This window comes from Danio rerio, chromosome 14 (genome assembly GCF_052040795.2).
Source record: "Danio rerio strain M-AB ecotype USA chromosome 14, GRCz13ab, whole genome shotgun sequence".
In the NCBI taxonomy this organism is placed as follows: domain Eukaryota; kingdom Metazoa; phylum Chordata; class Actinopteri; order Cypriniformes; family Danionidae; genus Danio; species Danio rerio.
Genome location: NC_141034.1, coordinates 53,372,626 through 53,389,512, shown reverse-complemented (window position 1 = coordinate 53,389,512; position 16,887 = coordinate 53,372,626). Strand labels below are relative to the sequence as shown.

At 38.9% G+C, this 16,887-nt stretch overlaps 1 protein-coding gene across 2 annotated transcripts; it reads right to left on the bottom strand.

The window, feature by feature from the left end:
* On the bottom strand, positions 1–15,734 carry LOC795897 (saxitoxin and tetrodotoxin-binding protein 2). 2 transcript variants are annotated; one of them, XM_087282114.1, is made up of 6 exons: positions 14,629–15,734; positions 13,328–13,470; positions 9,522–9,586; positions 9,331–9,441; positions 2,210–2,314; positions 1–150 (listed from the first exon to the last, which is right to left on the bottom strand). In XM_087282114.1, the coding sequence occupies exons 1-6, from the start codon at positions 14,728–14,730 to the stop codon at positions 104–106; spliced, it is 573 nt and encodes a 190-aa protein (XP_087138240.1). In that variant the 5' UTR covers positions 14,731–15,734; the 3' UTR covers positions 1–103. The 2 variants fall into 2 exon arrangements, with proteins under 2 accessions (XP_087138240.1, XP_087138241.1); XM_087282115.1 differs by having other exon boundaries at positions 9,522–10,441; positions 10,522–13,470; positions 14,629–14,765.
* Positions 15,735–16,887: the final 1,153 nt, after the last annotated feature.

Below are 16,887 nucleotides of genomic sequence, written 5' to 3'. Positions count from 1 at the left end.
TTATTAATAACAATGACCTTTATTCAATTTCACTTTTTATTTCATGTTTACAAACTCAGACGCTAAAAGCAGCCTTTTATTATTGATCTGATCGGTCCAAACTTCAAGGCTCCTGGACAGATGAGCTATCCTGGGCAGCACGACAGAATTCTGCAATGAGGGACAGAGATAAAAAAATTAAATGTAAATTAATTAATATATGACTTGAAGAAAAGACATGTCGTTTTGGCCACAACTTAATTGTTTTAATTATTTTTATTATTATAAAAGTGATTTTATGTTCATTGAAAGAATATTTAATAGATTTAAAATTTGTACTTAAATGTTTTGAACAACTTTTGTGATTCAGATTAACAAATATACATATGTCATGTTAAAAAATTAACAATTAACCAAATAAATAGCTAAATAAACAACTAAATAAACAAACAAACAGATAAATAAGTTTATAAATAAATAAATTAGTAGCTAAATTATTATAATTCTTAAAACAATTCTTAATAAATAATTCTTAAAATAATGCAGACCGACAGAGACAGCGCGCAGAAGTATAAATGCACAGCCACACGCGTTGTATGCGCAGTGAGTTACGCTGGTCACCTGACGCAGAAGTATAAATCAGGCTTTACACTGCATCCAAAATGGCCGACATACAAAAAAGCACATTTTATGGGAAGGAGAGAGGTATGTAAAATTGAGCTTTTAAAATGTTTTAAAAAATGAGGCAGAACTGAAGTAGAGAAGATTTTTCATAGGATAGTTGAGAGAAACTCTGATTTAGAGTCTGACAATCAGACAATTAGAGACAATTAGAGAATGACAATCAGTTTTAAATCGCTTTAATGTTGAATTTGTTTTGGATTAACATCACTTCTTTTTTTTTTTTTTTTTTTGACTAAACTGTTTCAGGAATTTCAATACAACAGGAAAAAATGGCTTTTGTTTAGTTTTTGTTACATTAATATTGGATGAATATCCGTTTACAGCCATATCCTGTACAGTTTGGCGGTTGTTTCGAATTAAAATGGTCCTGTGGTCCACTACAGTGGACTTGCTGTAAAATTAAAAACAAAAACTAAATGTAAAAACTCTAAATTGTAGATTTTTTTTAACCCGAAGGATGTAGAAAATCACAAAAAAAAAGAAAAAAGAAAAAAAATCTTTGGGTCTCAGGAGTTAGGTCTTGTGAAATTAAGTTCTAAGGATATCTATCTGCTTGTTAAGTAGTGACGTGTTTGTGACGTATTTAACACTGTTTCCGGGTCCAAGCTGCCATTCATTTGAGTTGAGAAATCATTCGTTTATGATCACTATTAATTCATATCACACATTAAATTTAAAATTAATTTGATATAAAGTCATAGTGTACACAACATTCTCTGGGCATGCTGCATCACAAATACCAAAATTAACAATTTATAAAAAATGCATCACTTTCTGGTCATCGGATATTAGGCATGGACATATATATTGCGATCGTGATTTTCGAAAGTATTAAATCGCTTTGTAAACTTTTATTATTACCACTTCATGAGTTTCCCCATGCATTTGAATAGAGCTCTTGGACCCGGACGCCGCTTTGCGTGACGTCACACTTAACAAGCGGATAAGCAAATGTTTCATAAAACAGTGACGAACTTTACATTTAGCTGACTATAAACATGCAAAGCTTGCAGTTTGTCACTTTCGCATAAAAGGATCAACTATTTTATTCACACAATCCAGGGATGGGCAAACTTGATCCTCGAGGGCCGGTGTCCCAGCAGAGTTTTGTTCCAACACTAGTCAAACACACCTGAACATGCTAATCAGTGTCTTTAAGATCACAAGAAATCTATAAGCAGGTGTGTTTGATTAGGGTCGGAGCTAAACTGTGCAGGACACCGGCCCTCCAGGACCGAGTTTGCCCACCCCTGACATAACCTCATACTTCAGTTTCTCATCAAATCTTAACCAATCAACTGCTTTCTAGTACCTGACATGCCCCGCCCCCTTCAAGACTCTTTTAATTTTCTTTTCATTTGATGCACTTGAGCTCAACCACTCTCACTGGCAGAGCGGTGATAAAACAAAACACCATTGGCTGTTTTTTGAAAAAGGGGGAGGAGCTACTCTATGTCCCACCCTCTCTTCATGTTTCAGTTGAGATTACGTCAAACACTTAATAAAAATGCACATTTAAAGCACTTCATATGGCTTTTAAACTGACCTGTTACGCCATCATATGTGTACTGCTCTTCAGTCTTGAACCCGAGACACTCAGCTTGCTTCCAGTACATGTCTGTCTCCACTTTTTCTACTTTACTGTCTCTTTCTGCAGGGAGAAACACATCAATACGTTTTACCATCACACAGATTCTCATTTTAGTAAAAAAAAAAAAAAAAAAAAAATTGTTTAGTTTCTGCTGTGTCTGCAAGTTGAAAATAAAACATTGAGCTTTTTTAATATACTAAGTCAGAGGTGTCCAAAGTCGGTCCTGGAGGGCCAGTGTCCTGCTGACTTTAGCACCAACTTGCTTTAATACACCTGCCTGGAAGTTTCTAGTATACCTAGTAAGAGCTTGATTAGCTGGTTCAGGTGTGTTTGATTAGGGTTGGACACCGGCCCTCCAGGACAGAGTGTGGACACCCCTGGTCTAAGTGTATTCACAGTGGGGGAAATAAGCATTTAACACGTCACTATTTTTCTCATTAAACGTATTTCTAAAGATGCCGTTGACTTAAAATTTTCATTAGATGTTGGTAACAACCAAATAAATCCATATATGCAAAGAAAACAAATCTAATTAGTTTACAGATACATTTATGTATAATAAAATGAAATGACAGGTGTAGAAAGGCAGTGAAAGCTCAGACAGCAGCTGATATCTCAGTAGTTCTTCAGCAAACTTCTACCTTTCCTCAGTGTAAATGAATATCAGCTGCTTCAGTCCAACATCTACATTAGCAGGAGGATGAAGATGAAACCAGGGTGGACATTTCAGCAAGACAATGATCTAAAATACAGCCAAGCAAACTCACTAATGCTTTCAGAGAAAGAAAATCAAGCTGTAGAATGGCCCAGTCAATGGGGTATATGCCGAAGCATGCTAATAGGACTTTTAATTTGCCAGTAACCTGGGTTAAGCGCTTCCGGCGAATTGAATGCCAATGCAAAATCCGGTGTGTTTAAGGTCTGTTTTCTTTAAAAATCAGCGATCTCCACTAGCTGAGTGATATCCGATTTAAAGTGGGTCTCAGATTGTACAAGAAACAGTGCATTAAATGACATTTCCCCCGCCATATCTTTATAATATGAGCATTTATTTTACCCCAGTATATTCAATGGAGCTTCAGCGTTAGCCTGCCGATTCTGACGGGCGCGTGCGAGTAATCAACTTTTTGTCTCGTTTTACGCTTGGGCAACTAAATAAATGCTAAAGTTTATTTTACTGAATGTATTTTAATGACATTACAACATCTATGCTGTATAAGGAACCGTATAAAATGGAAAAAAGTTCACAATAACAGGTCACCAGAAGTGTATCAGCATGGGAACAGCACTAGCTCGGCGTATACCCTATCGCCTGACTTGAATCCATAGGAAATACAAAGTAAAGCTCAGATTTGATAGACGAGATGCACAGAACCATCAAGATTTTCACACTTTGTTGAAGTCTGTGTAAAACTCACACCTGAGGAATGCATGTGACTTCATTCTCCATATGAGAGGCGTCTTTAAGCTGCCATCACCAAAAAAAAAAGCCTTTTACATAAAGTATTTAAAAAATTCAGTAGTTCAGTTCAGTGGTTCATCCATTCATTCATTCATTTTCCTTTGGCTTAGTTCCTGATTTATCACTGCGGAATGAACCATCAACTACTCTAGCATATGTTTTACATAGCGGATACCCTTCCAACTGCAATCCAGCACTAGGAAACACCTATACACACTCACATTCACACACGCATACACTTATACACTACGGCCAATTTAGTTCATCTAATGGGCTATAGGTACAGCTAGTGTTTTTCAGCCAATGGTAATTAAAATACTATCAATTAAGCCTATCAAATGAGACTTAAGCATTCATTAAGTTGTTGAAGCCTGAAACGCAATGAAAGTCTGTGTAAATGCTGCATCAGTAGTAGCAGGCTAGCGCAGAAACTCCATTAAAAATACTGGGGTAAAATAAATTGAAAAATCACTGATTTTTAGAGAAATCTAATCTTATAAGTGGCGATTTTGTGATGGTGCAACAGTTCACTGGAACTGGTAACCATTAACTTTCATACAATTTGTTTTTCCTTCTTTGAATGTCAATGTCTACATGTTTCTAACATTTTTCAAAATATCTTTTTGAGTTCAACACAAACAAGAAACTCATAGAAGTTCCCAGCAGGCACACAACGTCATTATGTATTAATATTAGGTTAGATTATGGTCATGTAGTCAGGTGACCAAAATGTATTGTCTAGTTAGCGTCTTATGACAATGTTATTATGACATCCAATAACGACATGAAATGACGTTAATTGTGGTTGATTTTAGGTTTTGTTGGAAAGTGACAAAAATCCAAAGTTGTTTCAACATCTTAAACCAACGTCATATTGACGTCAAATACTGATGTTCATTCATCAGGTATGGCAACCAAAATTCAATGTCTTGTGGTAACGTCCACACAGGGTCAAGCTGTAACATCATTAGACGTTGATATTTGGTTGATATTAGGTTGGACGATGAACGTTGGTGTCAATTTTTCAAAACAAAATGTAACGTCCTCATGATATTGGGGTACAATGTCAATCTGACGTTATGTTGACGTCCTGTGTCTGCTGGGTTTGGATGCACTTGACAGGAGAAAATGAATGAACTCTTTAAATGCATAACTTCCCACATAGCAAAATTTCTCTTGCCCAGCTCTGGCCCAAACAATCAGCTTTTGCTTGGCCCACATGCTGCAGTGAATTACGGTCCATGATTGGACCAAGTCTAGCTTCCAGACAAGGGCCAAACATGGACCATATCTGGACCAAGTCTCAGTCAATAACCCATAACTGGGCCTGAACTGGGCCAGATATGTTGGTGTGTCACGACTGCAGCTAATTTGATAAACCAATGTAGCATTTCGCTTTATGGCCGTACTTTTTCTCGAAGTGATCTGATTGGTAGAATTTAAATGCATTTTAAAAGTGGGTCAAGTTAGGCCAGGGGTGGGCAAACTCGGTCCTGGAGGGCCAGTGTCCTGCACAGTTTAGCTCCAACTCTAATCAAACCCACCTGCTTGTAGATTTCTAGTGATCTTGAAGACACTGATCAGCTTGTTCAGGTGTGTTTGATTAGTGTTGGAGCTAAACTGTGCAGGACACCGGCCCTCCAGGACCGATTTTGCCCATCCCTGAGTTAGGCCAAGCTTACGTGGCCCACATATACATTTTTAACATCTGGGCCAAATATTACATTTGATATCTGGCCCAAGTCTTGTGTGCCGCCTTAAAGACAGTGCTACCTCTGTCAAACTGGGCCATGTTTGGCCCACATGCTATATTTCAGTGCCGGATGAATGTCTCCTGTGCCAGCCTTATACCAAATCTGGGCCAGAATTCTTTGCTACATGGGTTCCCCCATAGCAACATTTCTCTGGCCCAGATCTGGCCCACACAATCAGCTTTTGCTTGGCCCACATGCCGCAGTGAATTACGGTACATGATTGGACCAAGTCTAGCTTCCAGACAAGGGCCAAACATGGACCATATCTGGACCAAGTCTCAGCCAAGTCAATAACCCAAAACTGGGCCTGAACTGGGCCAGATATGTTGGTGTGTCACGACTGCAGCTAATTCGATAAACCAGTGTAGCATTTCGCTTTATGGCCGTGCCTTTTCTCTAAGTGATTTAATTGGTGGAATTTAAATGTATTTTAAAAGTGGGTCAAGTTAGGCCAAGCTTAGGTGGCCCACACATATAATTTTAACATCTGGGCCAAATACTACATTTGATATCTGGCCACAAGTCTTGTGTGCCGCCTTATAGACAGTGCTACCTCTGCCAAACCTGGGCCATGTTTGGCCCACATGCTATATAACAGTGCCGGACGAATGCCTGCTGTGCCAGCCTTAAACCAAATCTGGGCCAGAATTCTTTGCTACCTGGGTTCCCCCATAGCAACTTTTTCTGGCTCAGATCTGGCCCACACAATCAGGTTTTGCTTGGCCCACATGCCGCAGTGAATTACGGTCCATGATTGGACCAAGTCTAGCTTCCAGACAAGGGCCAAACATGGACCATATCTGGACCAAGTCTCAGTCAATAACCCATAACTGGGCCTGAACTGGGCCAGATATGTTGGTGTGTCACGACTGCAGCTAATTTGATAAACCAATGTAGCATTTCGCTTTATGGCCGTACTTTTTCTCGAAGTGATCTGATTGGTAGAATTTAAATGCATTTTAAAAGTGGGTCAAGTTAGGCCAGGGGTGGGCAAACTCGGTCCTGGAGGGCCAGTGTCCTGCACAGTTTAGCTCCAACTCTAATCAAACCCACCTGCTTGTAGATTTCTAGTGATCTTGAAGACACTGATCAGCTTGTTCAGGTGTGTTTGATTAGTGTTGGAGCTAAACTGTGCAGGACACCGGCCCTCCAGGACCGATTTTGCCCATCCCTGAGTTAGGCCAAGCTTACGTGGCCCACATATACATTTTTAACATCTGGGCCAAATATTACATTTGATATCTGGCCCAAGTCTTGTGTGCCGCCTTAAAGACAGTGCTACCTCTGTCAAACTGGGCCATGTTTGGCCCACATGCTATATTTCAGTGCCGGATGAATGTCTCCTGTGCCAGCCTTATACCAAATCTGGGCCAGAATTCTTTGCTACATGGGTTCCCCCATAGCAACATTTCTCTGGCCCAGATCTGGCCCACACAATCAGCTTTTGCTTGGCCCACATGCCGCAGTGAATTACGGTACATGATTGGACCAAGTCTAGCTTCCAGACAAGGGCCAAACATGGACCATATCTGGACCAAGTCTCAGCCAAGTCAATAACCCATAACTGGGCCTGAACTGGGCCAGATATGTTGGTGTGTCACGACTGCAGCTAATTCGATAAACCAGTGTAGCATTTCGCTTTATGGCCGTGCCTTTTCTCTAAGTGATTTAATTGGTGGAATTTAAATGTATTTTAAAAGTGGGTCAAGTTAGGCCAAGCTTAGGTGGCCCACACATATAATTTTAACATCTGGGCCAAATACTACATTTGATATCTGGCCACAAGTCTTGTGTGCCGCCTTATAGACAGTGCTACCTCTGCCAAACCTGGGCCATGTTTGGCCCACATGCTATATAACAGTGCCGGACGAATGCCTGCTGTGCCAGCCTTAAACCAAATCTGGGCCAGAATTCTTTGCTACCTGGGTTCCCCCATAGCAATTTTTTCTGGCTCAGATCTGGCCCACACAATCAGGTTTTGCTTGGCCCACATGCCGCAGTGAATTACGGTCCATGATTGGACCAAGTCTAGCTTCCAGACAAGGGCCAAACATGGACCATATCTGGACCAAGTCTCAGTCAATAACCCATAACTGGGCCTGAACTGGGCCAGATATGTTGGTGTGTCACGACTGCAGCTAATTTGATAAACCAATGTAGCATTTCGCTTTATGGCCGTACTTTTTCTCGAAGTGATCTGATTGGTAGAATTTAAATGCATTTTAAAAGTGGGTCAAGTTAGGCCAGGGGTGGGCAAACTCGGTCCTGGAGGGCCAGTGTCCTGCACAGTTTAGCTCCAACTCTAATCAAACCCACCTGCTTGTAGATTTCTAGTGATCTTGAAGACACTGATCAGCTTGTTCAGGTGTGTTTGATTAGTGTTGGAGCTAAACTGTGCAGGACACCGGCCCTCCAGGACCGATTTTGCCCATCCCTGAGTTAGGCCAAGCTTACGTGGCCCACATATACATTTTTAACATCTGGGCCAAATATTACATTTGATATCTGGCCCAAGTCTTGTGTGCCGCCTTAAAGACAGTGCTACCTCTGTCAAACTGGGCCATGTTTGGCCCACATGCTATATTTCAGTGCCGGATGAATGTCTCCTGTGCCAGCCTTATACCAAATCTGGGCCAGAATTCTTTGCTACATGGGTTCCCCCATAGCAACATTTCTCTGGCCCAGATCTGGCCCACACAATCAGCTTTTGCTTGGCCCACATGCCGCAGTGAATTACGGTACATGATTGGACCAAGTCTAGCTTCCAGACAAGGGCCAAACATGGACCATATCTGGACCAAGTCTCAGCCAAGTCAATAACCCATAACTGGGCCTGAACTGGGCCAGATATGTTGGTGTGTCACGACTGCAGCTAATTCGATAAACCAGTGTAGCATTTCGCTTTATGGCCGTGCCTTTTCTCTAAGTGATTTAATTGGTGGAATTTAAATGTATTTTAAAAGTGGGTCAAGTTAGGCCAAGCTTACGTGGCCCACACATATAATTTTAACATCTGGGCCAAATACTACATTTGATATCTGGCCACAAGTCTTGTGTGCCGCCTTATAGACAGTGCTACCTCTGCCAAACCTGGGCCATGTTTGGCCCACATGCTATATAACAGTGCCGGACGAATGCCTGCTGTGCCAGCCTTAAACCAAATCTGGGCCAGAATTCTTTGCTACCTGGGTTCCCCCATAGCAATTTTTTCTGGCTCAGATCTGGCCCACACAATCAGGTTTTGCTTGGCCCACATGCCGCAGTGAATTACGGTCCATGATTGGACCAAGTCTAGCTTCCAGACAAGGGTCAAACATGGACCATATCTGGACCAAGTCTCAGCCAAGTCAATAACCCATAACTGGGCTTGAACTGGGCCAGATATGTTGGTGTGTCACGACTGCAGTTAATTTGATAAACCCATGTAGCATTTCGCTTTATGGCCGTGCTTTTTCTCTAAGTGATCTAATTGGTGTAATTTAAATGTTTTTTAAAAGTGGGTCAAGTTAGGCCAAGCTTACGTGGCCCACATATACATTTTTAACATCTGGGCCAAATACTACATTTGATATCTGGCCCAAGTCTTGTGTGCCGCCTTAAAGACAAAGCTACCTCTGCCAAACCTGGGCCATGTTTGGCCCACATGCTATATAACAGTGCCGGACGAATACCTGCTGTGCCAGCTTTAGGCCAAATCCTAATTCCATAATCATAATTTAAGCATGTGACATAAAAGTTAATGTAATAATAATGAAAACTGCCTTAACAGCTGTAAAAATGCTTTTGGAAGTCATTTCTCAGGTCCTTTAAGGAACATGTTATTCTGGAGCTGCATGTGTTTGGTGATGTCTGTGACTTACTGAAAAAGTACAGCGTCTTAATGGTCTCGTTTTTGAACTGACTGACGAAGCTTATGGTGAGACAGTCAGGACAGGACAGCAGAAACTTTCCCTCTGATAATGTGCCGTTGTCTGAGGAACAAACAGCAGGATGACATTTATTAGTGTTCAGAACTAATTTTCAACTGGAAATATTGCTTTTGTTAACTTACGATCAGAATAAATGGTATTGTCTTTAATAGCTGCATTGGTGGTGCTAAATTCACACTTTCCATTTCTGAGAGGGAGAGAAGTCAGATTCAGACTGATGCTCATAATCAGTGTTGTGGAAAATTCTTTTAAAAGTAATGCATTAATACAAACGAGTTATTTACTTTCTAAAGGTGCAGTATGTAAGTTTGACACTTTATGGTTGAACTAGGTATTGCACTCCTGGATCAAAACAAACGCAAGCCCAGGTTGCCAGATTGAGGACAGGAGGGACTCATTTAAACCGTGTCCTAAATAAAAGCAACGGCACCTGATAAAGGAATATTCTCCATATTGAAAGGAGTTTTTGTCCTAACCAACACCTCTAATTGATATATTATGAATGGCTTTAATTTCTCACAGGTAAACAACAGAAAACTGGCAATGATAACCTCAGGTACACCTCACGTGCTTTATTCAGTGATAAATGCTAATAATGTGAGTTTGAATGCCATTTCACTTGACATTTATTGCTATAATACTGAAAGCAGAAGAAAGCTCACCTCAGATCTTGAAAATAAAATAACCTATTTGAAATTGAACTTATGAACTGAACATACATTTTATAATGTTAAAGAGGGTTAATATGTATTAAATGCTTCTGAATGGCTATATTTCTATTATGTTTCGTCAGGTGCAAATAGCCAAATTGCTCATCACTGCAAATCTCATCAGGTAGCATGCTGTTAGGACACCGGGTTACAATGTAACCTGTTCAACTAATGTTTATGTTACTAATATTTACATTATTTGCTAATTAATAACCTCATGTGGAACTAAATATATGTGACACTTCTTAGTCTAGTACTGGAAAGGCAGGGAAAACACATGTTCAAAGCAGGATAACTTTAGGTAAGAATGATAATAATAATTAATAATAATTCTACTATAATACTTTGATATAGCACTTTTCTAGGCACTCAAAGCAGTTTACACATAGGGGGGAATCTTCTTATCCAACACCAGTGTGCAGCATCCACCTGGATGACGCGACAGAAACCATTCTGCGCCAGACCGCACACCACACACCAGCTGACTGTTGGAGAGGAGACAGAGTGATGAAGCCAATTATGATATGGGGAGAGTTAGGAGGCCATTATGGACAGAGGCCAGGGTTAAACCCCTACTCTTTTTTGATGGACATCCTGGGATTTTTAACGACAACAGAGAGTCGGGACCTTGGTTTAACTTCTCATCCGAAAGACGGCACTCACTAAGCAGTATAGCGTCCCCGTCACTATATTGGGGCATTAGGACCCACACAGACCGCAGATTGAGCGCCCCCTGCTGGCCTCACTAACAACACTTCCAGCAGCAACCTAGCTTTCCCATGTGGTCTCCCATCCAGGTACTGACCGGGCGCAGCCCTGCTTAGCTTCAGTGGGCGACCATGTGAGAGTTGCAGAGAGCTAGCTGCTGGCAGCCGCTCTGCAGTGTAACCTTCGACCCCACACTTTTCTTTCAGTCTCACATTAAATGTGTATTAAATCTGAGACTGTCGTCCATGCATTTGTCTCTTCAAGCACTGTAATACCCTTTTCATTGGTCCGCCTACCGGCCTCATCTCCAGATTACAAAATATTCAAAACTCTGCGGCTAGGATACTCACTAATACTAAACGTTCTGCTCATATAACCCCAATCTTGTACAACTTCCATTAGCTCCAAGTTGCATACCGTAAATTCTAAATTTACCTCCTTGCATTTAGATCCTTAAATAGCCTAGCTCCCTCTTATCTTTGCAACATGTTTGTCCCCTACACCCTTACTCGCTCATTACGTTCCTCTGACTCCTCTCCCTAGGTACCGCCTCTCTTCAATGGGGGCAGATTATTTAGTGTTATTGAACCCAAACTCAAACTCTCTACCACGCTCACTCCGCTCTGCTAATAATATCTCAGAATTTAAATCTTAACTCACTTATTTTCTGAATGCTTCACCTCTGATCTGACAAACTGACCACTTTATCTGATCCACCTGCACTCTGCTTATCTGTCTCTTAGGTCTTGTTTTTGTAATTTCAGTTTGTTATATTTGACTTCCTGTATGTTTGTGTACTTAATGCTGTCTCTTCAAATGTCTGCTTGTACTAACTCTCTTTATCACATTCTTTGTAAAGTGTCCTTGAGCTCTGAAAAGGCGCTATAGAAATACATTTTTATTATTAGGGACTGAGCACTGAAACGGTGCGTAGGCCCTATTGTAATTGCTCTGTTTATCCTTCTTCTTCTTTTGAGGGGCTAAACATGCCCGAAAATTCACGAAACTTTGCACACGCCGCAGGAGTGGTGAACATTTACATTTGTTATTGGTTTCGGAAGTGGGCATGGCAAAATGACTCGACAGCGCCACCTATGCACTTTTGACAGACTGGCCCCCAAGCTACGAATTACGCACACATACGAAAATTGGCACAGACCTCAAACACGCCAAAACCTACAAAAATGTCTCTTGGAGCGAAATCTTAAACCCAACAAGGGTTTTAACGAACTACTGCTAGGGATTTTATCAGATCAACACCAAAATTGGGTTTTGTAATCTAAAGGCCTTAGCGATGTTAAATTGCGAAGATCTACAGTTTTCGTTGACGGGCGTGTCCGTGGGGGCCTCACGAACTTTGACGATTCGCCACAAAACAAGAAGGTATTATAACTCAGCCAAACAATGTCTGATCTGCCCGAAAATTCACATGGTAAATAGGATTTCTCTACTGATGGCATCCACATGCCAATCTTGAGTCATAGTTATAGCGCCACCTGCTGACAGGAGGAAGTTTGGCATTAATCTGTGATTTACTCAGGTTATTTATATATCGACTTAAATAAATGTTGTTCGCTGTTCACTGTCATCCTGAGGCCACCGGGCGGCGTTGAGCCCGGGTGCGAGGTCCCTATCATCACTGCTTGCAGCTTTAATTATTATTATTATTATCTGATTCAGCATTGTTTTTCAGATAAACAAGAATGTTCACTTAGCATGTTTCTGAAATATCTGCAAGCATAATATGGTATTATTATGGTTTGGAAGAGGCAAAAACTTACGGCACCTTTAATGAAGGTAATGCATTATGTTGCTTTTGCGTTACTGACTGAGCTGGGCTTGCTTGACAAAACTTTTACTTATTTTTACAGTATGATATACAGTTAAATGCTTATAACCGTCTGTGACTAAATTATGGAATACAATAAGAAGTAAATATGCAGAAAATGTTATAAAGGTAACAGAGGTTATAGCTATAGAAAATAAGAACAAATAAAAGATATTTACACCTTTAGATATGAAGAATACAGCTGTAGATAGAACAAAATATAAAATAAATATCATTTATTCATTCTTTTTCCTCCAGCTTAGTCTCTATTTCAGAGGTCATCACAGCGGAATGAACCGCCAACTATTCCAGCTTATGCTTTACGCAGCGGATGCCCTTCCAGCCGCAACCCGGTACTGGGAAACATTCATACACACTTACATTAACACACACTATGGCCAATTTAGTTCATCAGTTCACCTATAGATTATGTGTTTGGACTGTGGGGGGAACCGGAGCACCCAGAAGAAACCCACGCCAACGGAAAGAATATGCACATAATATCCACATAAAAAATGAATTAACGGCCTTCTTGCTGTTGGGACAACTTGAATTGTGTGAAACCCAGCATTTTTAGTCACTTGAAAAGTAATCTGATTACATAACTCGTGTTACATGTAATGCATTACCCCCAACACTGGTCATAATGATGAGATTTACTGTATTGGGTTTTGAGTCTTACAGCATGTTTCCTTGACTGAGAGTCACAGTGTTTTCCAGAGGACTCGGGCCAAACTCAATCCATGAGCTGTTTACCGTCTTCAGGATCTGCGTAAATAACTGATGATCTGCTATACCTTTATGAAAGATCCATTTACCCATGATCTGTTGGAAAAAAAAAACATTTTTAACATTTTGAGATGTAATTAGATTTAATATGAAACTCTTGAGCCTAAATACAGAATATATATATACAGTTGAAGTCAGAATTATTAGCCCCCTGAATTATTAGACCTCCCATTTATTTTTTCCCCAATTTCTGTTTAACGGAGAGATTTTTTTCAGCACATTTCTAATCATAATAGTTGTAATAACTCATCTCTAATAACTGATTTATTTTATCTTTGCCATGATGACAGTGAATATTATTTGACTAGATATTTTTCAAGACACTTCTATACAGCATTTAACGTCTTCACTAGGTTAATTAAGTTAACTAGGCAGGTTAGGGTAATTAGGCAAGTTATTGTGTAAGGATGGTTTGTTCTGTAGACTATTGATACAAATATAGCTTAAAGGAGTCAATAATTTTGACCCTAAAATACTGTTTAAAAATTAAAAACTGCTTTTATTCTTTTATTATTAGCTTAATAAAATATAATAATATAATAATAATAATATTATTATTATGATTATTATTATTATTAATAAAACAAATAAGACTTTTCTCCTGAAGAAAAAATATTATCAGACATACTGTGAAAATGTGCTCTGTTAATTTTAATTTTTTTATGAACCATTTTAAGGATAAAATTATTAGCCCCTTTAAGCTATTTCTGTTCGATTGTCTATTGGGGATGGGTTTTGGGTTGTTATAATAAAAATAGAAAGAAGGTAACTAATGTTTACAGTTTTACTGTATGTAAATTCTCTTTTCCTTCAATAATAATAATAATAAGAAATACTCCAATAAACGCAAATACAAAAAAATAATTATTAGCCCCCCTTTGATTTTTTTCTTTCCTTTTTTAAATATTTCCCAAATTATGTTTAATAGAGCAAGGACATTTTCACAGTATGTCTGATAATATTTTTTCTTCTGGAGAAAGTCTTATTTGTTTAATTTCGGCTAGAATAAAAGCAGATTTTATTTTTTTAAAGCTATTTTTAGATCAAAATTATTAGCCCCTTTAATAATTCCCCCCGAAATTTTTTACATTTTTTTAAGGGGGATGGGGGCTGATAATTCTGACTTCATCTGTATATGAAAAAAGTTTAATAAAATAAAAAATATATAATTTTGAATATGAAAAATGCACTTACGCTTTTGTAGTCATCCTCCAAGCTCTGGGGTTTTGTGAGTTCATCACAGTCTGGCAGGGTCCCAAGCAGACCCAGAGCAGCCAAAACCACAAAAGCAGACATTATAGCAGAAATATGATGTACAAAAATGATACAGCAACTCCAGAGGAAACAAGAGCTTTATATAGAACTGCTTATCATCACATATCAACACATGGAGTTTCTGAAGTGATGCAACAGTTGTTGGTTTTTGCCCATGTAATGCCAGTAAATTGAAATGGATGAGGTTGATAATATGGTGGACTTTGTGGAGTAGGGAATCCCTGAGATGACACAACATGACAATGAAATAGGCTAATGTCTTTTTTTTCTTTTTATTGCTGTAGTTTTTGAGTATACATGCTTTAAAATAATGAAAATAATACTTCTTAATGTTTCCATAAAATATATTAAAACACATAAATCTTTTATTTTATTTGGAGTAGACTGATCTGGGGTGCGTTTCCGAAAACCATCAAACCAACTTAGGTCACAGGTTTGGTCGTTACAAAAATAGTGGGTTGATTTGCCGTTTCCCAGATTCATCGTTCCAATAAACATTCGCAAACTTCTATGACTGCAACTACAGCTCTGGAGTTTTATAGTTCCTGACTGTGTTCTATTCCCACTTATCCCAACTATGCCCTATTCATTTAGAACATCTTAACATTCAAAGTTGGAATTGTTACAAACAAAAAAGCATTAAGGTCATCTCTCTTAGGTGTAATTTGTTTTCAAAGTATTTTTACAGTTCAGTTTTAGCGATCTTCATGTTTACAATTGCGCTCCCTTTGCAGTGCACTTTGAAAACATTGATGCCATTTTGAACACAGCCTCATGATGAAAGCTCTAGGTGACCTATTATTTAAAAGCGGAATTTATGTTACGTCTTCAAAGCTTGTGGAGACAAAAAAAAAAAAAAACATAACACGTTAATTATTTTATATTATAGTGGGTTATTTATTAAGTATCTGTACTGTACATGACATGAGCCTGTTGGTTAGAACATTTCTAAAGGGATTTGAATGTGTCAAATTGTAGAAGTAAACCTCTAAAAAAATAAAAATAAATAAACAATATCCTTAAATATAATTAATAATATAATAATAATAATACTATCGTCATCATCATCATTAATACTATATTATAATAGAAGGATGGGCGAGGCAGTGGCGCAGTAGGTAGTGTTGTCGCCTCACAGCAAGAAGGTCGCTGGGTCGCTGGTTTGAGCCTCGGCTCAGTTGGCATTTCTGTGTGGAGTTTGCATGTTCTCCTTGTCTTCGCGTGGGTTTCCTCCGGGTGCTCCGGTTTCCCCCGCAGTCCAAAGACATGCGGTACAGGTGAATTGGGTAGGCTAAATTGTCCGTTGTGGATGAGTGTGTGTGAATGTGTGTGTGGATGTTTCCCAGAGATGGGTTGCGGCTGGAAGGGACTCCGCTGCATAAAAACTTGCTGGATAAGTTGGCGGTTCATTCCTCTGTGGCGACCCCAGATTAATAAAGGGACTAAGCCGACAAGAAAATGAATGAATAATAGAAGGATTTTTTTTTTTATTTACTAATAAATAAAAAATATAAATAAAAAAATTATAAATAGCCTCATTATTTATTTATTTATATGATTTATGTATGATATTAGAATACGTGTCAGCTTTTGTAAGTGCCTTTATGTTTTAGAATAGATGTAATGTTCTCAATAATATTTGTAAAGGAAGCACAGGCCCTATATGTGCCATTTACATACATTTTAATTAATATGGAAAGCGAGTGCATGTTTTTACCAAATCTTTTTTTATTTTAAATGCGTGTGCATGTAAAACTTGCACAAAGAAATGACGGGGTTCTTCTCTAAAGAAGTAGCTACTCCATCCCGTTTAGAGCATCATTATGGGCATTTTACGTTATAACTAATGTGGTTTAAATGATGGATCTGCGTCAGAGGGTTTTGGGAAACACTCGTCACTACATCGTTCTTTTCCCAAATGATGCATCATACTGTGATAGTTCAACCACGAGTTACGTCGTTGTTTAGGAAACACACACCCCTGCTATTTTTTACCATTTTTTTTCAAAATAGAAGTACATCACTTTAAATAAATTCCCCCCCCCCCAGTAGTAACACTTTCACAGTCTTTTTTATGATTAATGGAAATTTACATTATATTTAATCACTTGGCAGATGAAAAAAAAACATATTTACAATATGTAAATAAGATATTTTTATTTCGTCTAATGCAGCATA